Source organism: Chrysochloris asiatica, unplaced genomic scaffold (genome assembly GCF_000296735.1).
Source record: "Chrysochloris asiatica unplaced genomic scaffold, ChrAsi1.0 scaffold00100, whole genome shotgun sequence".
NCBI classification, from domain to species: domain Eukaryota; kingdom Metazoa; phylum Chordata; class Mammalia; order Afrosoricida; family Chrysochloridae; genus Chrysochloris; species Chrysochloris asiatica.
Window position 1 is genome coordinate 3900359 of NW_006408618.1, and position 25002 is coordinate 3925360.

The window sequence follows — 25002 nt, forward strand, 5'->3', positions numbered from 1 at the left end:
CAGGAAACTTTTTGGGGTGACAGATATGTTCAATATCTTGACTGTGGAGATGGTTTCACAAGTACACGCATAAGTAAAAACTAACCACATTGTGCAATTTATCATATTGGAGAGGAATATTCAAAGTGCCATGGGCTGCCAACCAACAGATCTGTGTTGGAAGAAGTGCAGCCAGAGTGCTCCTTGGAAGCCAGGACGGCCTAACTTCATCTCTGATACTTCAGATATATTGTCAGGAGGGACCAGTCACTGAAGAAGGATATCATGTTTGGTAAAGTGGAGGTCAGAGAGAAAGAGGAAGACCCCAGTGAGATGGATGGGCAAAGTGGCAGCATCAATGGGCTCAAGCGTGGCAACAGTAGTGAGGTTGGCTCAGGATTGGGCAGTGTTTCATTCTGTTGTGCTTAGGTCGCTGAGTCGGGACAACCACATAAGTAAATACATTAGAGAGTTGGAGTCAGTTTTCTCATGTCAGATGGAAAAGTGTAAAACTTCTTCATATAGTCCAGCTTCCTGGATTATTTGCTTGCATGTAAATTGAATAAATATGGTAAAAGGCTACAGCTCTGCAATATACCTTTCCTGATTTAAAACCATGCATCCTCTTCTGAATCTAGCTTGTCAATGTACTGCTGTAATCATTTTTAAATTATCTTCTGCCAATTTTATTTGCATGTAATATTGATATTGTTTGATAATTTCTGATATTTATTGAATAATCTTAGTTTGGAATGGCACCAATATGGATCTTTCCCAGTCAGTTGGCCAGGCAGCTATCTTCCAAATTTCTTGGCATAGATGAATGAGTGCTTCTAGCATGGCATTCATTTGTTTAAACATCTCAATTGCTAGTCTGTAAATTTCTGTAGTCTTGTTTTTCTCCAGTGCCTTCTGTGTAGCTTGGACTTCTTCCTTCAGAATCATTGGTTCTTGATCATATGTTAGTTCCTGAAACAACTGTCCACTAATTCTTCTTGGTACAGCGACTATGTATTTTTCATTTATTTCAATGCTTCAATACTTTGCTTATTATTGTTGTTAAGTGCCGAGTCATTTACAATTCATAGCGACCCCCATATAGAGTTTCTGAGGCTGTAACTCTTTGGTGGTGGTGGTTATGTGCCGTGGAGTCGGTTCCAACTCATAGCGACCCTGTAAGCCTTATCTTTATCCTACGGAACAGCTAATGGTTTTAAACTGCTAACTTGCAGTTAGCAACCCAGTGCTTATCCTACAGTGCCATACCAGGATTTCTATAGAATCCTTCAGGACTTGAAGTTTGAATATTTTATTGAATTCTTTCAGCAAATGCCTCATGAGTTCTTCCTTTTTGGTTATCTAATTTCAGGTTTTGTATGTTTCATTATAATACTTCACTTTGTCTTTTGGAGCTACTCTTTGAAATCCGTTCAGCTCTTATACTTCACCATTTCTTCTACTCACTTTAGCTAATCTATGTTTAAGAGTACTTCATTATAATCAATGGAGGCAGGGGATATTGTCCATATGACGATAATAGTTAAAGCAAGTTGATCGGTGAATGAGGGACCATTATACTATTCTTTCTACTTTCTAGAGGCTTTTTGGGGGGTAATAAAATGTTTTTTAAAAATTTTAAAGTCTTGGGCCCAATGATTTTGTCAAAAGAGTAAAAAGATAACCTACATATTAGGTTAAAATCTTTAGAAATGATATACCTATTAAGAGTCTAATGTCCAAATTATATATAACACTTCAACAACTGAACAACAAAAAGACAAATAACCCAATTCAAAAATGGGCAAGGACATTACCAAAGAGGATATTCCAGCAGGCAATGATCATATTAAAAGATGTCTTTGTCATTAGCCATTTCAAACCAAACCTGGTGCCATTGAGTTGATTCTGATTCAGCATGACCACGTATAGGGTTTCCAAGGATCAGCTTGTAGGTGTGAATCACTGACCTTACAGTTAGCAGTCCAGTGCTTATCCTATAATGCCACACCAGGACTCCTATGTTGTTGTTAGGTTCTGTTGAGTTGGTTCCAACTCATAGTGACACTATGCACAACAGAACAAAACACTGCCTGGTCCTGTGCTATCCTCACAATCGTTGTTACACTTAAGCCCATTGCTACTGCCAATGTGCCAATCCGTCTCATTGGGGTCTTCCTCTTTTTCATTGACCCTCCACTTTAGCAAGCATGATGTCCTTCTTTAGAGACTTGTCCCTCCTGATAATATGTCCAAAGTATAAGAGATGAAGTCTCACCATTCTGACCTCTAAGGAGTCTGGCTGTACTTCTTCCAACACAGATTTGTTTTTTTCTTATGGCTGTGCCTGGTCTTTGTAATATTCTTCTCCAACACCACAAACTCAAATGCATCAGTTCATCTATGGTCTTCCTTATACACTGCGCAACTTTTTGACAAGCATATGAGACAATTGAAAATACCATGGCTTGTGTCAGGTGCACCTAAGTACTTATTCAAACTGATATTTTTTGCTCTTGAACACTTTGTGCAGCAGATTTGCCTAGTGCATTATTATTTCTTGACTACTGCTTCCACAGTGTTGACAGTGAATCCAAGCAAAATCAAGTCTTTCAAAACTTCAATCTTTTTGCTGTCTACCATGATGTTACTTATTGGTCCAGTGGTAAGGATTTTTGTTTTCTTTACATTGAAGTGCAGCCCATACTAAAGGCTATGGTCTTTGATCTTCATCAGTAAGTATTTTAAGCTGTTTTTGCTTTCAACAAGCAAAGGTGTATCATCTGAATATCATAGGTTGTTAATGAGGGCTCCTAAGTGCTACACATTCAATTCCAATTCAAAGCAACCCTGTATAGGGTTTCCAAGGAGCAGCTAGCGAGTTTAACTGCCGACCTTGTGGTCCAAAGTAACCCTGTGGTCCAGTGCTTTATCCTACAGCACCATACCAGGACTCCAGAGGACTCCTATAGGACAGAGTAAAATTGGCCTTATGGATCCCAAGGCTGTAATCTTTATGGGAGTCAATTGTCACATCTTTCTCCCGCTCAGGAACTGGTTGGTTTCAACTACCAACTTTTCAGTTAGCAGCAGACCACTTAACTACTGTTCCACCTGGGCTCCTTCATTTCATTAGCCATTGTTGTTGTTTATGTTAGGTGATACCAAGTCAGTTCTGACTCTAAGAAACACTGCCCAGTCCTGCACCATCGCCACAATTGTTGGCATGTTTGAGCCCATTGTTACTGCCACATTGCCAATCCATCTCTTTGGTTGTTGTTGTTGTCAGGTGCCATGGAGTCGGAACCGACTCATAGCGACCCCATGCACAGCAGAACAAAACAATGTCTGATCCTGGGCCAACCTCACTACCGCTGCCACACTTGACGCCATCAATGATGCCACCTGGCTGATCAATCTCGTTGGGGTCTTCCTCTTTTTCTCTGACCCTCCATCTTACCCAGCATGACATCCTTCTCCCGCGACTGTTCCCTCCTGACAATATGTCCAAAGTATGAGAGACGAAGCTTAGCCATCTTGGCCTCCAAGCAGCACTCTGGTTGCACCTCTTCCAAAACAGATCTATTGGTTCTTTTAGCAGTCCATGGCACTTTTAGTATTCTCCTCCAACACCACAATTCAAAGGCATCAATTCTTCTATGATCTTCCTTATTCACTGTCCAGCTTTCGCATCCATATATGGTTAATGAAAATACCATGGCTTGGTTCAGGCACACCTTAGTCCTCAAGCTGACATCCTTGCTCTTCAACACTTTAAAAAGTTACTGTGCAGCAGATTTGCCGAGTGCAATACGTCGTCTGATCTCTTGACTGCTGCTTCCGTGGTAGTAGGTCTTCCTTTTTTCTGCTGACCCTCTAGCAGGATGTCCTTCTCCAGAAATGGTCCTTTCTAACAACATGTCCAAAGTATAAGAAATGAAATCTTGCCATCCTAGCTTCTAAGGGCTGTAATTCTTTTTTTTTTTTTTTTTTTAAGTATTTTATTGTGGATTGAGTGACAGTTTACAGGGCAGATCATCAGTTTTACATTCAACACATCATATACCTTGTTTCATTACAATCATTATAATCCCCTCCACGTACTATCAGTCAACAGTATTTCTCTCTATTCACTTTAGCTTTTTTAAAAATAAAAACAAAAACACTCAGGCATATATAATAATTTACACCTCCAAAGGGCACATTCTGCAAATCTGCCTCCTGGCCACCAGCTCTTAGTCCCTCTCTTCCCATGAATCTAGAGTCCTCAGCTGCTTCCCCTCTCCATGACCCCATCTCTGCTTCCATCTCTGGTGTCGTTGCTTCTCTGGATAAGGTTCCGAATTCTGCTTGTGCTATTTCTTCTCCCTCGATGGTCCTATAGTCCTCTGTTTCTGGATTGTAAGATTAACCACCCCCTGTTTTTGTTACAAAACTTCTACCTTTATAATTGTGACAGTCGCAGTTAGTCATGATAACCATTATTCACCATTGAATCATATGAATCTTATTCCCATCTCTTTTCACCAGACCCATCTAGACAAGATGAGAACTATTCAGTGGGGACTCTTTCTCCCCCCACCCCATACTCTTAAACTAAACTCTCTCTTGAAACCTTGTAAGCCAGTCACTTCATGTGTTTATCACCCCTTCATTTTAGGTAGCCAGTGTCTCAGTTGCCTGTCCCTATCTACCCTGTGTACATAAAGGATAGCACTGATACTTGATGTGAAGATTCTTTCTCTCTCTGTGGGTATTTAGAGTTACTACCTCCATGAGTATAGGTCACGTTCATTGAATTGTAGCAATTTATCCTGGTTTCCTTTATCCCCCCCAAAATTATTTATTTATTTTAATCTTCCTCTAGTCGAGTTCTGATTATCAAGCCATCAAGGCTAGGTCAAATGGGTACTGTCTGCAAGTTTGGGTGTTCTTGTACATGTCCCCTCACTTCATATCAGCTGAATGCTTCACTCTCAGCTCTAGCCCTCTGTGGCTATGGCCTTGTCAATGGACTCAAGTGTCCCCAGGTCTCACCACACTTTGGAGCAACCAACCCTTCTTTTCTCTCTCATCTCCAGGTCATTTCTTCATTACTGCATTTCCCTTTCTTCCACTCACCAGTAGACCAATGTGGTCGCCAGCAAGCATGCCTGTTTGTGTGTTCCTTTTGAGTTTCAGTCTTGCTGAAGACGGGCTTACAAGTTTTCTGTAATGCATGTTTCCCAACATTCCTTTATATCCCACTCAAGTGTCTATTTTACAATAGTAGACAAGGGAAACAAATATTCATAAGACAGTCAAGCATTTTAGTATTATTTCCCCTCTTCAAACTACGCCTAGATCCCTGTATCACAGAGCCCTGTTGCTCCAAGGTTGAGCATGTATCACTATTTACCTCTGTCCCATTTAGTCCAAACCTGTCTCAGTGTTCCCCTATCTATCTTGTTCTTCCACCTCCTCCCCCTTCTTGTATTGCCCTCCCCAGCACCCGAACTAAACCCCCATCTATGGTCTTATGCACTGCAAAAAACTCCCTACGAAGCCTCTTTCACTGGGCAAGTTCTAGCCCCATTTGAGGTTTTCCAATCAGTTATAGGCTGAAGACGGCCTTAAAGTGTTGAAGAGCAAAGATATCAGCTTGAGGAATAAGGTTGCCTGACCCAAGCCATGGTATTTTTCAATAACCTCATATGCATGCAAAAGCTGGACAATGAATAAGGAAGACCATAGAAGAAATGACGCTTTTGAGTTATGGTGTTGGAGGAGAATATTGAAAGTACCATGGGCTGCCAAAACAACCAATAGATCTGTATTGGAAGAAGCGCAGCCAGAGTGCTCCTTGGAGGCCAGCATGGTCAAACTTCGTCTCTCAAACTTCAGATATATTGTCAGGATGGACCAGTTGATAGAGAAGGCTATCATGTTTGGTAAAGTGGAGGTTCAGAGTAAAAGAGAAAGACCCCCCAGAGAGATGGATTGGCAAAGTGGCAGCATCAATAGGCTTAAGCGTGGCAACAATTTTGAAGCTGGCCCAGGATCGGGCAGTGTTTTGTTCTGTTGTGCAGTGTTGCTATGAGTCGGTACTGACTCAGTGGCACCTAACAACAACAACAACAATGGCTAGCGATCGTGACCATTTATTCATTATGTTTGTCTGCTGCCCAAATCTCTTCCTTGGTGAAGTGTGTGTTCATATCCTGTGCCCATTTTAAAATTGGGTTGTCTTTTTGTTGTAGAGGTGTTGTAGTTTCCTGTATATTTTAGAAATTAGTCCCTTGTCTCATATATTGTTGCAAAAGATTTTTTCCCATTCTGTGGGTTCTCAGTGCCATCTTGCCATGGAATTCATGTCGTTTGATTTATTGACTGTTGCTCCATGAGCATTGATTTTGTATCCTACATCAATCTTTTCTGCATCTATCATGATATTACTTATTGGTTCAGTTGTTAGTACTTTTGTTTTCATTTCATTGAAATGTAATCCATACTAAAGGCTGTAGCCTTTGATCTTCATCAGTAAGTACTTCAACTTCTCTTTTCTACCAGCAAGCAAGGTTGTGTCTTCTGTATATCGCAGGTTGTTAACGAATCTTCCTCCAATCCTAATGTCGTTATTTTTCATATAATCCAGCTTCTTGGATTACTTGCTCAGCATGCAGATTGAATAAATATAGTGAAAGGAATCAACCCTGTGCATACCTTTCCTGATTTGAAACCATTCAGTATTCCCTTGTTCTGTTCTAGTGACTGCCTTTTTGTCTATGTACAGGTTCCTCATGAACACAATTAAGCATTCTGGAATACCCATTCCGTGCAGTGTTATTCATAGTTTGTTATGATTATTACAGTCAAATGTCAATAAAGCACAGGTAAGTATCTTTCTGGTACTCTGATTTTAGCCAAGATTCATCTGACACCCTCTAGTTTCATATCCTCTTCTAAATGTGGATTGAATTTCTGGCAGCTCCCTTTCCATGTACTGCTGCAACTGTTCTTGAATCATCATCAGTAAAATATCATATTACTTGCATGTGATATGATGTTGCTAGATGATTTACATATTCTCCCCCACTATTCATAAAGGTTTCAATAGCTAACCTATCAGAAGTGGTACGCCTCTCTTACTAGTCTGTCTTATTCTGCAAGCTCTGTCTTGTTTTGCAAGTTCTGCTGAAACCTATCCATCATGGGTGACTCTGCTGGTATTTAAGATACTCATGGCATAGCTTCCAGTATCACAGCAGCACACAAATCATCACAGTAAGAAAAACCAACAGGTGAATCATGTCATTAGCCATTTGTCATTGTATGCTGTCAAGTCAGCTCAAACTCATAATGACTATAATAGTTAAGGATTTGTGTCAACTTGACAGAACCAGGATTCTCAGTGGTTTGAAAGTTGAGATGTAGTCATCCCCACAATGATATTTAGTAAATTTAACTGTATGATGAGGTCTGCTATGAGCAGCCAATCAATTGAAATGTTTCCTTGGGTGTGTGGCCTGCGTCCAATATGTAAGACACTCAAGAAAAGTTTCCTTACTCTCTGCTGAGTCTGGATCTTCATCTGATTCATCCTCCAATCTCGAGCTCTTTGAACTTGAACCAGTGACCTCCTCTATTACCTGCCTGCTTGTCATATAACCTAAAGATTTCGGTTCATCTGATCTGAACTTGGAATTCTCCTACCTCTACACTATCTGAGTCATTTCCTTGTTGTAAACATCTATACAGTTCACTGGTTTTACTTCTCTAGAGAACTGAGCCTTAAGACATTTAGTACTAAGAGTGGTTCAAGAGACAATCATAAGGATGGGATTTCTAAATTTGTTCTCAAGTAGGACTAGCTTTAATAGCACCAATAATTATGCTTCAGTTAGTAAAGAGGGTGCTGCTAATCCATGGTGTGAGGTGGCAATATTAATATATAAAACATGAAGATCAAGTATTGATGACAAGCGAGACTCTAGGTTATTTATTGTGTGTTTGATACTTCTCTGCAATTCTGCCAAAATGAAAAGTATAGGGAAGCTTGTTGGTTGGTCTTACTGACAACAGACCAAGTGGCTAATGAAAAGAGACCAGCTTAGGGCTGCAAGAGTTACAGCTCAAGCAACATTATGAAAGACCTCAAAGTTTTCATTTGTGCCCTGAATGAGATCCTTATTTCTTGTAGTTACAGAAATGATATTGCCCAAAACCAACCAGAGTCTTATCGTAAGAGTGGCTGAATTACATGCCAATTGAATTCCCAGTTTCAAATGGTGTCTGATGTAAAGTGAGGGCATTGACCGGGAAGAAATGAAATCCTGAAATTTGGGATGGGGACATACGGACAGATAATCAGGAAGCTGGGGACACTGAGCCTCTAAATTCTGTAGAATTACTCTCATCAAAGTATCACCTCACTCATCTGAAGAGATGACTCAATCTTTGTCTGCTGACCCATTATCAGTAACACCATTATCCCCTCTGCCCATACTCAAGATGAGCCCAATTGTGCCTGATCAGTTGATGACTGAGGCATTGTTTGGGACATCACCTAATGTAGATTTTCTTGCAAGACATTCTGAATGTTTCCAGGAAACACCTCCACTAATTATTGCTTCTAGATCTAAAACTAGACTTAAGTTCCAGCCAGCCCCAAAAGGTAAAGTACAAATTGTGACCCAAGAAGAAGTATGCTACACTCCAAAAGAACTGCCTGAGTTTTCTAATATGTACAAACAGAAACGTGGAAAATATGTGTAGAAATGGCTATTTAGGATGTAGGATAATGGTGCAAGAAATGTAAGGTTGGATCAATCTGAGTTTATTGATATGAGCCAAATAAGCACAGATTTTTCATTTAGTGTTTCAGCTTGAGAGGTTAGGAGAGGATCTAATAGTTTATTTGGTTGGTTCTCTGAAGCATGGATTATGTGGTGGCCTACAATACATCAAGTTGAAGTGCCAGACCTTCCTTGGTATTCTGTAGAGAAAGGAATTAAAAGGTTTTGGGAAATTGGCATGTTACAGTGGATTTATAGGACAGACCCACAAACCCACACACGAGTACCCAGAGGACACACCTTTTACCCAACAGAAAGGAACAAGTTTGTGAAGTTAGTCCCAACCTACTTGAAGACTAATATGATTGCTATATTATGTAAGCCAGATTTGACTGTGGGAACTACCTGAATTGAATTAATACACCTAACTACAATAGGGCTGATTGGACACTGTGGTGGTAGGGGCCAAGTAGCAGCACTTAATTGACAAAGACAAGGTAGGGGGGTTACCATAAAGGACAGTATTAAAGTAGCTATCAGAATAGTCTGACTCGTGTGGACTTATGGCATTAGCGACTTAGGCAGGATGTCCCTAGGAATGAAATATATCAAATATTTATTTGAACTGTACAAAAGGAAGAATTCTAGGTCAAGTGAATGGCAGTCTAATTTGAATCACCAGAATAGAGTGTCACGGAATCTCAATCAATTCTCAGACTTGAGTTAATTTACAGACCCACAACACATTGAAAGAAGAGGTGGCTAGGTCCTGTTGAAGGACCCCACTACACTGCCAGCTGTTAGCCTTTTTTCCAACCTTTCCCAAAGAGATCTATGGCCTTTTACAAGACTGGCCATCAATTGGGGGAAAGGAAATTATTAGATTTTGGGAGAATTGTTGGACACTGGCTTTGAATTGACATTAATTCTAGGAAACACAAAACATCACTGTGACCCACCAATTAGAGTGGGGACATATAAAAGTCAAGTTATTAGTAAAGCCTTAGCTAAGATCTATCTCACTGCATGTTCAGTGAGTCCCCAAAGTCACTCTGTAGTGATTTCCCCCATTCTAGAATGCATAATCCGAATAGACATACTCAGCAACTGGCATAACCCCACACTGGATCACAGAAATGGAAGAGCGATCATGGTTGGAAAGGTCAAGTGGAAGCGATTAGAATTTACCTTGATCCATGAAAATAATAAACCAAAAGTAATTCCTGGAGTGATTGCAGAAATTAGTGCTACAATCAAGGACTTGAAGGATGCAGAGATGGTGATTCCCACCACATCCACACTTAACTTTTCTATCTAGACTGTGCAAAACAACCCCACAAAAAACAGATGGAGCTTTGATAATGACAGTGGATTATCATAAATATAAATAGGTGGTGACTCCAATTGCTGTGGTTGTTCAGATGCTGTTTCATTGCTTGAGAAAATTAATATACATCCTGATATCTGGTATGTAGCTATGAGCTTGCCAATGCCTTTATTGTCAATTGTAGTTTCTAAGGATCATCAGAAGCAGTTTTCTTTCAGCTGGCAAGGCCAACAATATACCTACACTGTCCTACCTGAAGAGTACATCAACTGTCTATCACTATGTCATAATTTAATCAAAAGAGACCTTGATCACCTTTATCTTCCACAAGACATTAATTACAGTGGTCCATTACACTGATGGCATTATGCTGATTGGATCTAGTGAGGAAGAAGTATCAATGATGATAGACTTATTAGTAAAATATCTGCATACTAAAGGGCGGGAAATTAACCCCCCAAAAAATTCAGGCATCTATCACCTTAGTGAAATTTCTAGGGGTTCAGTGATTTAGGGGCATGTTTGAATTGCAAGGTCGGCAGTTCAAGCTCACCAGCTGCTCCTCAGAAACTCTATACAGGGTTGCCATGAGTCGGAATCGACTCAACGGCACTTAACAACAGAGGTATTCATGGAGTCTTGGTGTGATGCTGTGGGTTAGTGTACCAGACTGCAAAGCTGTTTGAACTACAGGATGGGTGGTTCAAGCTCACCAGCTGCTCCTCAGAAACCCTATACAGGGTCGCTATGGGTTGGAATCAACTCAACAGCACTTATCAACAACAACAGAGGTACTAAAGTGAAAGGTAAGTTATTGCATCTAGCCCCTCTTACAACTCAAAAAGAGGCACAATATCTGGTGGGCCTCTTTGGGTTTTAGAGGTAACATATCCCTCATTTGGGTGTGCTTCTCTGGACTATTTATCAAGTGACTTGAAAAGCTGTTAATTTTGAGTAGGGCCCACAACAAGAGAAGGCTTTTGCTGGGCAAGCTAATCTGCCGCTTGGACCATACAATCCAGCAGAGCCAATAGTGCTTCAAGTATCAGAAGCAGATGCATTTTGGAGTCTTTGACAGGATTCTATTGGTGAATCACAACACATATTCTTAGGATTTTGGAGCAAAACCCTGCCATCCTTTGCAAAGAAGTACTCTCCTTTTGAGAAACAGCTCTAAGCTTATTATTGGGCCTTCATATAGACTGGGAGTCCTGGTGTGGTGCTGTGGGTTAATGTGCTGGACTGCAAAGTTGGTTTGAACCACAAAGTCAGCAGTTCAAGCTCACCAGCTGCTCCTCGGAAACCCTATACAGGGTCGCTATGGGTTGGAACTGACTTGACGGTACTTAACAACATGCTAGTAGACTGAATGTCTAGCCATCAGCCACCAACTCACCATGTGACCTGAGCTACCATTGGGCATTATCTGGCCCACAGAAGTATTCCATCATTAAATGGAAGTGTTATATACAAGATCTGCCTCAAGCAGTACCTGGAGGTACAAACACTTTGCATGATGAAGTGGCTCCAGTCCCCATGGTCTCCACTCCTGTCACATTACCTTCCCTCTCCCAGTTTATGTCTATGACTTCATGGAGAGTTTCTTATGATTAGTTGAATGATAAAGAGAAAATTTGTGCTTGGTTTACAGATAGTTCTGCACGATATGCAGGCACCACTCAAAAGTGGACAGCAGCAGCATTGTAGCCCCTCTTTGGGACTTTCATGACAGACAGTGGTGAAGGTAAATCTTCCCAATGGGCAGAACTTCAAGCAGTGCACCTGGTTGTTCATTGTACTTGGAAGGAGAAACAGCCAGATGTGCACATGTAATCTGATTCATGGGCAGTGACTAATGGTTTGGCTGAATGGTCAGAGACTTGGAAGGAACGTGACTGGAAAATTGGTGACAAGGAGGTGTGGAGAAGAGGTATATAGATAGACCTCTACGAATGGGGAAAAAAAAGTTATTTGTGTCTCATAGGAATGTGCTCCAAAGGGTTACCTTGGCAGAGGACAATTTTAACAATTAAGGGGACAGGATGACACATTCTGTGAAAAGTAATCATTCTCTTTCTCCAGCCACTCATGAACAAAGTTACCATGATTAGCTGGAATGGAGGTTATTTCTCAGCAGTATGGGCATCCGTTCACCAAGGTTGACTTGGCTACAGACACTACTGAGTGCCCAATCTGCCAGCAGAAGAAAACAACACTGAATCTTAGATATGGGACCATTCCTCTGGGAGATCAGCCAGCCACCTGGTGGCAGGTTGATTACATCAGACCACTTCCATCATGGAAAGGGCAGCATTTTGTTCTTACTGGAATAGACACTTACTCTGGATATGAATTTATCTTCCTTGAACATAACAATTCTGCCAAAACTATCATCTGTAGACTTAACAGAATGCCTTATCTATCGTCATGGTATCCCACACACCATTGCCTCAGATCAAGTGACCCACTTCACAGCAAACAAAGTGTGGCAATGGGTCCATGCTCATGGAATTCACTGGTTTTACCATGTTTTTCATCATCCTGAAGCAGTTGGCTTGATTGAACGATGGGATAGCCTTTTAAAGACATGATTACTGTGCCAGCTAGGTGGTGATACCTTGCATGGTTGGAGAAATGTTCTCCAGGAGGCTAGTATATACTCTAAACCAGCATCTAATATATGGTACGACTTCTCCAATAGCCAGGATTCACGGGTCCAGGAACCAAGGGGGTGGAAATGGAGTGGCACCACTCACAATTACTGCTGGTGACCTAATTGCAAACTTTTTCTGTCTGTACCTGTGACTATATGTTCTTTGGGTCTGGATGGTTTCGTTTCAAAGAGAGGAATACTTCCACCTGGAGACATAGCCCTGATTCCATTGAACTGAAGTTAAAAATGCCCCCTGGCCATTTTGGGCTCCTCATGCTTCTTGATCAACAGGTAAAGGAGGGAGTTACTGTATATGGTGGTGAGATTGATCCTGTTACCAAGGGAAATTGCACTGACATTACATAAAGTAGGTAAAGAAGAAAATGTGTGGAACCCAGAAGATTCCTTAGGATGTCTTTTAGTACTATCATGTCCTGTGATTAAATGGTAAACAACAGCAACTCAATTCCACCATGACTATTAATGGCCCAGACCCTTCATGAAAGTTTGGATTACCCCACCAAGGTAAAGAACCACGACCAGCTGAGGTGCCTGCCGAGGGCAAAGAGGATACAGAATAGGTAGTAGAAGAAGGTAGTTATAAATACCAATTACAGCCATGTGACCAGTTGCAGAAACTAGGGCTGTAATTGTTAGGAATACACAAATACACACACACACACACACACATATATGTTGTTGTTGTTAGGTGCCATCAAGTTGGTGCCTACTCATAGCGACCTTATGCACAGCAGAATGAAACACTGCCCGATCCTAGTCAACCTCACTACTGTCGCGACACTTGAGTTCATCGCTGCTGCCATGTGGCCAATCCATCTCGTTGGGGGTCTTCCGCTCTTTCTCTGTCCCTCCACATTACCAAACATGATATCCTTCTTCAGTGACTGGTCCCTCCTGATAATATGTCCGAAGTATGAGAGACGAAGTTTGGCCATCTTGGCCTTCAAGGAGCAGTCTGGCTGCACTTCTTCCAAAACGGATCAATTGATTCTTTTGGCAGCCCATGGCACTTCAATATTCTCCAAGTTATGACTCAAAAGTATGTGTGTGTGTATATATACACACACACACACACACACACATATACACATATACATACAAACATACATAATGTGTGCATCGCTTTATTTGTAAAATATAAGTTCATATAAATAATATTGGATATAAATGGAATCAGTGCATTTTCAGTTGTATGCTTTCTAGTTGTATCATGTGCTGTACAAGTATGACTTTATAATTATCTTTATTTAGAAATTATATACATGGTTTTAGGAGATATGTACAAGTTCCAAGTTGACAAGGGGTGAACTGTGATAATTAAGGTTTTGTGTCAACTTGATTGGGCCAGGATACTCAGTGGTTTGGCACTTGAAATGCAGCTACCCCCAAAATGAGAGCTAATATAATTAATGCTATGAGTAGACAATGAATTGAACATTTCCTTGGGAGTGTGGCCTGCTTCCAATAGACAACTCTGGCAAATCTTCTTTGCTCTCTGCTGGGTCTGGATCTTGCATGTGGCTTGTTTACTGACTACTGATTATTTGGACTTGACCCAGTGACAAGCTCTATTACCTGCCTGCCAGACCTGCCTACCTGCCTGCCTTACTTGTCTGCCGTCTAACCTGCCAATCTTAATTTAGCTGACCTAGATTTGGAACTCTCCCACCTCTACAACTGTGTAAGATGTTTCCTTGATATAAACTTCTCTTTGTATATACATATATACAGTCTCCTGGCATAGCACTGTAAGTTCAGCACTGGACTGCAAACCACTAGGTCAGTGGTTCAAATCCACCAGCTGCTACTTGGAAACCCTATACAGGGTCTCTATAAGTTGGAACTGACTGGACAGCACTTAACAATATACATGTGTGCTTCTCTAGAGAATTCAACCTAAGACAGTGACCCTGTATAGGATTTCTGAGAGCTACTGGTAGGTTTGAACTGCTCACCTTGTGGTTAGCAGTCTAATGCTTATCCTACATTGGGCATTGTTGTTGTTGTGTGCTATTGAGTCTGTCCCATAATAGGGTTTCCAAAGAGTGACTGGTTGGTTTGAACTGCCAGCCTTAAGGTTGGCAGTCCAATGCTTATTTCACAGTACTGGCATTGCAAACAAAACAAATAAACGAGAAAACAGAGACAACTTCAAGTTTTCAAAAATATTTACTGAACTCACTGAAATAAGAGGATTCCCTAAAATATTCTTTAAGCTTTGAACTGAAATTATTCCAAGCCACCTTTTCTCTAAATATCAGATTAGTTAACAAAGTAATGAATATCATTTTTGAGTACTGTGTTCTGTGTGTGTGTGTGTGTGTGTGTGTGTGAGGCTAGTGTGATGGGAATATAACAAGTAGAGTGGAAATAATAACAATGTTCATACAATGTAAAGAATGTAACCAATGCCACTCAACAATATGTGTAGAAATTGTTTGAATGAAAACCTGGTTTGCTGAGTACACTTGCACTGAAAATAAATAAAATAAAATAAAAATTTTGGGCCCCATCCCAGAGCTACTAAATTGGAATCTCTTAGCGGTTGAACACAGAGGCCTGCATTTTAAATACACCCCTAAGGTGATTTTCTTATTCACAAAAGAAGATTAGCACCTAGGACCAAAGAGTCTCTGATGGTGGATTAAATGCCAGCAGACTGCCATCAGTTATGAAAAAAAAATTTGTGTGTTTTTTTATTTCTTATCAAATTACAGAAATAGCAGGTTAGTTATTCTTCAGACAGACATTTATCTTTCTTTCAGTGAAGATTCCTATATGCATATTGTTTGATTTTGTTCACATAGAGTTATTTAGGATGATTATAGTACAAAATTGGTCTACAATGTAGGCTCAGTATAAGCGATCTAGATTATTCTCAATTCAGGTCTACAGAGAACTATGATATATAAAAGTTTGTTTTCTGTACCTCCAGTCTCTTCTCTATTACATCCTTTTCTCCTTTATGATTCCCTGTTCCCTCAAGCACCCAGTATCTTTTCTCCAATCTTTCCAATAAAAAAAACAAAAACAAAAAAACCCCCACAAAAGACCATCTGATAAACCCATGTAGGTAAGATCATCATGGATTGGAATCAACAAAGTACTCTTCTTTGGGAGAGTTGATTTAAAGAGGGCATAGATTTAAGCCAAAGTTTCAAAAAGATGGGGTGGGAAAGGTCATAGTGATGGGCTCTCAGGCATCAGGTAACCTGATGGGGAAGGGAGTTTTTTGGAGGTTCTTTTCAAGTCTCTCTAAAACCTTAAAACCTAGGATGTTATCTATCCATCCCATTGGAAATGTATCCTTGGAAGGGTTAGATAAAGCAACTGCAACTCTTTCTTTTATAACATGTATCGAAAAAATTTAGCTTCGGCCTTAAGTAATAAGCCAAATTCAAACTTTCTTATTTATTTATTTAATGTTTTCTTGTGAATTATGTGAGAGTTTACATAGGAGAACATTAGCTTTACATTCATCCTATCGTGTATCATTTCATTGCCATGGTTACAATCCCCTCCATGCATCATCAACCAACCAAGCCTGCTCCCCAGTTGTCAACACACAGCCCCTCTCCCTCTCTGGGTCTAAAGTCCCCAGCCGCTCCATCTCTCCACGTCATTGTCTCTGCCTCCATCTCTGCTGTCACTGCTTCTCTGGGTGGGGTACCGCTCTCTGCTCTTCTCCCTTGATGGTCCCAGGGACCTCCGCTCCTAGACTGCAACGTCAATCACTCCCCTCCTTTTGCTACAAAGTCTACCTTTATTTCCAATCATCACAAAACATCTACATTTCTAACCCTCACAATCAGTCCTGATAACAATGATTCACTATTGTATCACAAGAGACCTATTCTAATCTCCTTTCATCAGGAGAGAGAGATTGGATACTACTCAGTGGAGATTCTACCTTCCTCCAAGCCCTCTGGATCTAGGCTCCCTCTTGAAAGCTTGTAAGGCAGTCACTTCTTGCCTTTGTAGCACCCCATTTTGGGTAGCCAATGTCCAAGTTGCCCATCCCTGTCTACTTTGTATATGGAGGGGGTGGGAATGGTCCTCGCTGTAAAGATTTCTTCCCTCGTTTGAGCTACTGCATCCACAGGTGTAGGTCAAGTTCATAAAATTGTATCAGATTACTTTTATTTTCTTCTGAACTTTCTTAACCTAAGATAATTTATTGGCTTAGGGATCATATTAAACCAAAGAATGTGACAAGATTCAGATGGGGTTTTGAGCTCTTCTATTCTCTATGTGTCAGTTTTATTCTTAGGCTGGTTTCCTTCAGGGTAGCACTGTAACTGCAGTAAGTATAGGACTTCTACATATCAGCCAGCATAAGAAAAGAGAGCATTTCTCTTCTCACAAACTCAAACGCTAGCTCTGAGTTTCCTTACAATTGTACCAATTTACACCTGAGCTAGTATCAATTAGGCTGATGGTTGTTAAGTGCTGTCAAGTTGGTTCCAACCCATAGCAACCCTGTGTAGGATTTTCTATGAGTGGCTGGTGAGTTTGAACTGCTGATTTGCCATTCAAACCAACCTTGTGATCTAGTGCATTATCCCACAGCACCACACCAGGATTCCATTAGGCTGATTGTTGTTGTTGTTGTTAGATGCCATTGGGTCAGCACCGACTCATAGCGACTCTATGCACAACAGAACAAACACTGCCCGATCCTGGGCCAACCCCACAATTGTTGCCACGCTTGAGCCCATTGATGCTGCAACTTTGCCAATCCATCTCTTTGGGGGTCTTCCTCTTTTTCTCTGATCCTCCACCTTACCAAACATGATATCCTTCTCCAGTGACTGGTCCCTCCTGACAATATATCTGAAGTATGACACTAAAAGTGCCATGGACTGCCAAAAGAACCAATAGATCTGTTTTGGAAGAAGTGCAGCCAGAGTGCTCCTTGGAGGCCAGGATGGCTAAGCTCTGTCTCTCATAGTTTGGACATATTGTCAGGAGGGAACAGTCGCTGGAGAAGGATGTCATGCTGGGTAAGATGGAGGGTCAGAGAAAAAGAGGAAGACCCCCCAATGAGATGGATCAGCCAGGTGGCATCATTGATGGTGTCAAGTGTGGCAGTGGTAGTGAGGTTGGCCCAGGATTGGACATTGTTTTGTTCTGCTATGCATGGGGTTGCTATGAGTCGGTTCCGACTTGATGGCACCTGAAAAAACAACACCAATGAGAGACAAAGTTTGGCCATCTTGGCCTCCAAGGAGCACTCTGGCTGCACTTCTTCCAAAACAGATCTGCTTGTTCTTTTGGCAGCCCATGGTACTTTCAATATTCTCCTCCATCCAACACCATAACTCAAATGCATCAGTTCTTCTATGGTCTTCCTTATTCACTGTCCAGCTTTCACATGCATATGAGGTTATGGAAAACACCATGGCTTGGGTCAGGTGCACCTTAGTCTTCAAACTGACATCTTTGCTATTGAACACTTTAAAAAGGTCTTGTGCAGCAGATTTGCCTAATGCAATATGTCATTTGATTTCTTGACTGCTGCTTCCATGAGTGTTGACAGTTGATCCAAGAAGAATTAAGTCCTTGACAACTTCAATGTTTTCTACGTAAGGATGTTGTTTATTGGTCCAGTGGTGAGGATTTTTGTTTTCTGTACATTGCAATGTAATCCATACCGAAGGCTGTGCTCTTTCATCTTCATCAGTAAATATTTTAAGTCCTCTTCACTTTCAGCAAATAAGGTTGTATCATCTGCATATCGCAGGTTGTTAATGAGTCTTCCTTCAATCCTGATGCCACATTTTTTCTTTATATAACCTAGCTTTTCGGATTATTTGCTCAGCATACAGGTTGAATAAATATGGTGAAAGAATACAACCCTGTTGCATATCTTTCTTAATTTTAAACCATTCACTGTTCCCATGTTCTTTCGAACAACTGCCTCTTGGTCCATTTACAGATTTCTCATGAGCACAATTAAGTGTTCCGGATACTCATACTTCACAATGTTGTCTAAAGCTTATCATGATCCACACAATTGAAAGCCTTGTTGGCATAGTCAATAAAGCACAGGTAAATATCTTTCTGATATCCTCTGCTTTCAGGCAAGATCCATCTGACATCAGCAATGATATCCCTCGTTCTATAGCCTCTTCTGAATCCGGCTTGAACCTCTGGAAGTTCTCTGTCAATGTATGCTTGTAGCTGTTTCTGTATTACCTTTAGTAAAACTGTACTCGCATGGGATATCAAAGATATTGTCCGATGATTTCCACATTTCGTTGGGTCACCTCTCTTTGGAATGGGCACAAATACAGATCTTTTCCAATCAGTTGGCCAGATAGTTCTCTTGCAAATTTCTTGGCTGAGATGAGTGAGTGCCTCTGGTGCTACCTCACTTTCTTGAAAGATTTCTATTTGTAATCCATCAATTCCTGGTGCTTTGTTCTTTGCCAATTCCTTCAATGCACCTTGGACTTCCTCCTTCAGTATCATTGGCTTTTGATTATATTAATCAGGGCCCACACCTGAGCGAGAGATGGGCCTACTCTTGCTCAAATCCTCGAAGCCTCATAGTTTGTTGAGAGATGAAAATGTATGCTGAGGAATCAACCAGTAATGTTTATTATAAAAAGGAATGTTAATATTTCATTCAATTAAATACTATAGTTCAAGGATTCCATTTATTATCCAGTTATTCTAAATCATAGTTATTTTATTGTTCAACACTTGTTTTTAGTGTTTTGAAACTGTGATGTTATAAATTGGGGGTTGCAGACCTAAATGAGGAAAACAGACCAGGATAAGGTCGAACAAAAAATGTGGAGTTTAGCAAAAGAGAATGCATGTCCTGTCTAAAGAGGGCAGCTGCTATCCAGGTTTAGCTAATTAGGCCACAATGTGAAACTGTAAACCCATTGTCACCACATTGTCCACTTTTAAAGAAAGAAGCCTGAAATGTATGTGAAATCGTCTGGTTTTTAACTTTAAGAAATAATCATTCAGGACAAGTAGAAAATGTTTGTGAGTTATAGCAGGACCCTCATGTTTGTGGGTTAGAACTGTCATGTTATCAATCATGCTAGAATATTTTATGACAATTTCCCCAAAAGGTATGCGCTTCAGTTCTCTCATGAACCAGGGCTAACATACATTTAAAGCAAAGGAATTCAAGTCAGAAAACAAATGCATATTATATGAACTATTCTTTGCCATAAATCCTATGGCATGTTTTTCTGGTGGTAGAGATGAGTTTACATCAAATCACCTTCACTGTCTCTTTATCTAGGTTCTCATGTGACTTCTCTCTTATCTAGGTTCTCCCATGACATTCTCTTATCTAGGTTTCCTTGTGGGGAACAGCTCAGCTTTTCAGAATGACTCCTGGTATTCAGAGGTGTGATATGTGGCCATGGGACAAGAGTTTTACTTGTAGCAAGCTGACACATGGATTGCTCTTATGATTGTGATTTGTATGTCATGCTTCATATTAATAGAAAACTTAACTGACAGCAGTCATGGATGGCCACTTGCTGTTTTCAAAGGTCTATGAAGATGGAGTTGAGGAACAGCTAAACTACATCATGATAAACAGAGAAGAAACTGAAGTTGTTAAGGATTTAAATAGCCAAAACAACGGACTTAAAACACAGCCGAGGCTGTAAATCTTTGCGAGAGCAGAAATCTTCACCTTTCTGCTGCCTGTGGCTAGTGGGCTCGCCTCCAACCGTTGTGGTTCACAGTCCAGTGCTGAAAAGAGTGTCGTCAGTTGCCAAGAAAACTCTATGGAGGAATTTTATTTTATAACACACGGGGTCGCCAAAATTTGGGGGCCAACTGGACAGCAGCTAATGTTTTTTATCTCTACCTAGCTTGCTGTACCCCCAAAACTAACACCCCAAAGAATAAAACGGTGTAAACAGAAAGCACTTTTCCTTCATATAAATTTACATAATTATGTTTATCACTGTTCTTGCCCCCCGCCCCCCGCAGGTTATTTCCCTCTTTCATCTCCTGAGTTCCACGGAACGAATCTACAAGGAGCACTCAGAAACACAGACGACACCTTGCAAGTAGCACAGACATTGTAATTGGATAGAAAAGTTAGTATTCTTTAAGATGACTTCCCTAAGGATTACAGGGTATTAAGAGTGAAATTATGTAAACCAGGTTTATGAGCAAGAAAATAATCTCTCCAAACTAGGAATTATCTACCAACTCAGTAACCGCTTTGGAAGACTCCAGCCCCGGGCGCGGGACGCCACTCAGCGTGCTGCGAAAGAGGACTCACACGTGCAGTTACTCCTCGGGGAGGCTTTGAAGGGTCACGAGAACCGCTTGTCCCTTACTTCATCCCTCCTCTAACAACCCAGGTCCGTCAAGGAGAGCAGGGAGGAAAAGTAACATCCTTATATTCCAGGCCCCGAGCGCGGCCAGGAAGGACGTGTACGCGAGTGCGCGTCTCCGTTGCGGGGCAAGGAAAGCGCCTCCGCCCCATGAGCGCGCACGCTGCGCCTAGGGGCCCGGACGTGCTCGCTCCCGACTCGCCTCCTCCACGGCCCGCCCCCTCCCTCGCCTCTTCCTGCCGGGCCATCCCCCTCCACTCCCCTCTCGGCTCCCTCCGCCCTCCCAGGGCTCTGGCGGCGAAGGAGTGAACGGGACCCGCCGGGCCGCTGAGCGCCGGGCGGCGGATGGGACGCGGGTGTCTGATAGAGTTGTTGTTCCGGCTTTGCTCGCGGAGACGTGAGGAGGTGAGGGGAGGGCGGCCTCCTAGGGACCCGAGGGCGGCCCGGCGGCCCGGTTCCGCGGCCGGCGGTGTTGACTGCGGGACTGAGCGTGGGGAGGGTCCGGATAGGGGCCCGGCCCGGGATGGGGATGCGGGAGGGTCGCGGGGAGGAAGGCATAGGGCGGGTTCGTAGCTGTCGCCGCCTCCCGGGCGCCGCGATTCTCCCCCACGGCCACTCCTCGCGGCCCAGGAGGGCGGGCGCCCTAGACGGCAGGCAGGCGGGCGGGCGAGCGGGATCGGCGCCCCTCACCTGGGGGTTGGGTGGTGGCTTCAGGGGCCGCCACCCCCAGATGTGCCCTCTTGACATTGCCGTCGCCTGCGCTTTTGCCTTCTGTTGTTGCCGGGTTCACAGTTCCAGCACCCCTGCATCCGCGGGGCGTGTGGTTAGGGTATGTTTTTACTCACACGCAGCCTTCTGTTCGTGACCGCGTCCCGCCCTCGCGCTCCCCCTTCCCCCGCCGGCACTTTGCTCTGCTCCTGCTGTGTTGATGCTTGTGGTTTTGCAGCCTGGGATGGGCTGCATTCTGGACAGATCTCTACCTGCAAGGAATGGCCCGTTTCAAAGTTGACCGCGTGGGCCACCACAAACACCCCTTTCCCCCGCCCTAGTTGTGGGTGCTCAACGTCCTGATAACTGAGTCAAAGTTTCTGAGACTGGTCTCCAACGGTGCAGGACTGGGCAGTGCGTCAGCATGTGGAAAGGGGCCACCGGCCAACTGGAGATGGCTAGGCACAAGGGTGTTGGACTTACAGGGCTCCTTTCTGCTCTCATGGCAGTGTGTCCGGGTTTATGTGCGTTCCCTTGGACTTCTCTGATAGGGTTATCTTAGAAACAGTACCAGAATTTAGGTGGTTACTTGCAGAATTGAGGATTTCATGTAAATGAAGAGAAACGCCAATCTCATTCCACTAATGGTAAGGAGAACTTTTGCTTACTTGACAAATTTCAGTGCAACTTTGGAAGCTGATTTCATGGCCTGTATTTTTGGTATTGGAAAGTTTATGAATTTTATACATTTACATTTTTCTTGCACAAGGTGGGGATAGTAGTTGCCTGTTAGATTTCTGAAAACACATTTGTACAAAAACCACCTGACTTCTCCAGATATTGTTTGTATTTGACTTCTGTTCTACGTCTGCAGTATATTTAGCATTTATAATGCCAGAATATATGGACCTGAAGTTTGCTTGTGGTCAAATTGGAAGTGAATTTTGACCTTGGAAAATGTGTGTCCACAATCTGATAGTTAGCATTGGAAAACTGGCAGGATTCATTAACTCGAGGGAGAGTTTCATGTGAAATTGAACATGAGATTGCAAAGGAGGAGTAGGAGATGAGTTTAATGTGTCTATTATCATTACCTTGTACTAATTGTTCACCTACATGGACACTTTGGAGTCCTGGTGTAGTGCTGTGGGTTAATGTCCTGGGCTCCAAAGTCAGTTTGAATGGCAAGATCGGTAGTTCAAGCTCACCAGTCTCTTCATGGCTGTTGGTTGGAACCCGAGTTGACAGCACTTAACAACAACAAAATGGAGACTCTAGCTAAGACTTTTAGTTTGTCTATAAACCCTAAACAGGATCGCTATGCCGACTCAATGACATTTAACAACAAAAACATACTAAATTAAGAGTCCTGGTGTAGCACTATAGGGTAAACACTGGACTGCTAACCACAAGGTTGGTGGTTCAAACCTACCAGCTGCTTCTCAAAAACCCTATGGTGAATCACGATGGGTCAAAACTGACTCGATAGCATTTAACAACAACAACATATTAAATTAATACAAGATGTGCTTTGATATTATATATTAGTATAATCAGGGAGTAGCAGATATGTAGCAGGACAGCGCTTATATGTGAGCATACTTTATAGCCTATCCTACACACTAGAAAACTGGGTACAATACTGTTGGGACATAAAACCAATGTACTGACCAACATCAAAAAGAGTGATTATTATGTATGGTGGGTTTTTTTAACCAAAGTTATTTGATGGGAATTCCCACATATTACAGTTGTGATATTCTGGGATTTTTTATTCCTTTGATTTGATTGTTTCATGAATTAGATCGTTTATGCTACAATAGTTACGATGTTTTTTACTTGGATGGTAGAATTTGATTAGATATGCAAACAGGAATCTTGATGCTTATCATCTCACCAGTTCTGAATTTGTTACTCCTGAAAACTTTTATATTAAAAGTTTTTATTTGCCTTAACCCAAATGTGAAATTAATTAACGATGCATACTTAGTTTATTTAAACTCTGAGATGATATAGTATTAAAGCTGACAGTCCTGTTATCCAATATCTTGGGACAGTCAGAAGAGGGAATTCTGTTGTGCCCTATCAAAAATATATGGGAGACAGTCAGACTTGTAGAGATTGATTTTGAAAAGAGTAGTCTCTAAGCTGCAAACGTTTCTTTCTTATATTGGAGGTGTAGAACTGGTACTGTATGCCAGTCCATTGTTGGCTTGTTGAAGTTATGTAGGCATGATTATGTCTGGATAGAGAGGGTGTTTGGGAAATGGTGTAGGTACTCAGTTTATAGGATACCCAGACATACAGCTTGTTTGTTTATGTCACATAAGTTTTAATGATTTACTATATGTGAACAACTCTTCCCTTATATAAATGAGTCAGCCATGGGATCTGAGGATGATCAGCAGCCCCAGGCTATTCCAACTGATGGTTCTTCAAAGACAGCTCAGGGAGTTCTTATGGAGATAGTCACGTGAGCAATAACCACTACAAACAACGGAGGCAGTTTTCAGACTGAGTTATAATAAAACATACTCAATTTTTGAGGAGAGTTTTTATGTTGAGTGTGGAGAAAGACTGCTTGACTTGCCTCTTCAGAGTTCTTCAGAGTGGGGAATAATTTTCAATTCATGGTGGGTGTTAGGCGCGTTGAGTTGGCTCAGGGAGAAACGGGTGCATTTAAACTACCTTGCTAGTAGTCCAGTCTAGTATAGGGTTTTTTAAAAAATGTTTTATTGTGAATTGTATGATAGTTTACATGGGAGAACTTTAGTTTTGCATTCATTCCATTGTATATCATCTCATTGCCATGGTTCCAATCCCCTCCATGCATCATCAACCACCCAAAGGGTATATCCCAGAAACCGGCCCCCTACACTTCCCCCTCCTCCCCCCAGTTTTCAGCCCACAGTCCCTTTCCCTCTCTGGGTCCAAAGTCCCCAGTCGCTTCATCACTCCATGTCATCATCTCTGTCTCTATCTCAGGCATCCCTGCTTCTCTGGGTAGGGTCCCGCTCTCGGCTCTTCTCCGTTGATGGTCCCAGAGGTCTCCACTCCTATTCTGGAGATTTAATCACTCCCTTCCTTGTTACAAAACTTTCACCTTTGCATTTCCAACTGTCATAGTCCGTCCTGATAAGCATTATTCACTACAGTATCACGAGTTACCCATCTGTATCTCCTTTCATCAGCTCCGCCCAGACAGATTGAATAGTACCT

The 25002-nt window shown here is 41.9% G+C and overlaps 1 protein-coding gene and 1 pseudogene across 1 annotated transcript in view; both read left to right on the forward strand.

The window, feature by feature from the left end:
• Nucleotides 1-8466: 8466 nt before the first annotated feature.
• On the forward strand, nt 8467-13380 carry LOC102822591 (annotated as a pseudogene).
• Nucleotides 13381-21339: 7959 nt separating this feature from the next.
• Nucleotides 21340-25002, forward strand: part of RABGAP1L (RAB GTPase activating protein 1-like) — a 958953-nt gene continuing 955290 nt past the window's right edge. The window contains exon 1 of the mRNA XM_006867062.1: nt 21340-21480. Coding sequence (XP_006867124.1) covers nt 21421-21480 — 60 coding nt within the window. The 5' untranslated portion in view covers nt 21340-21420. The remainder of the gene's footprint in view (nt 21481-25002) is intronic.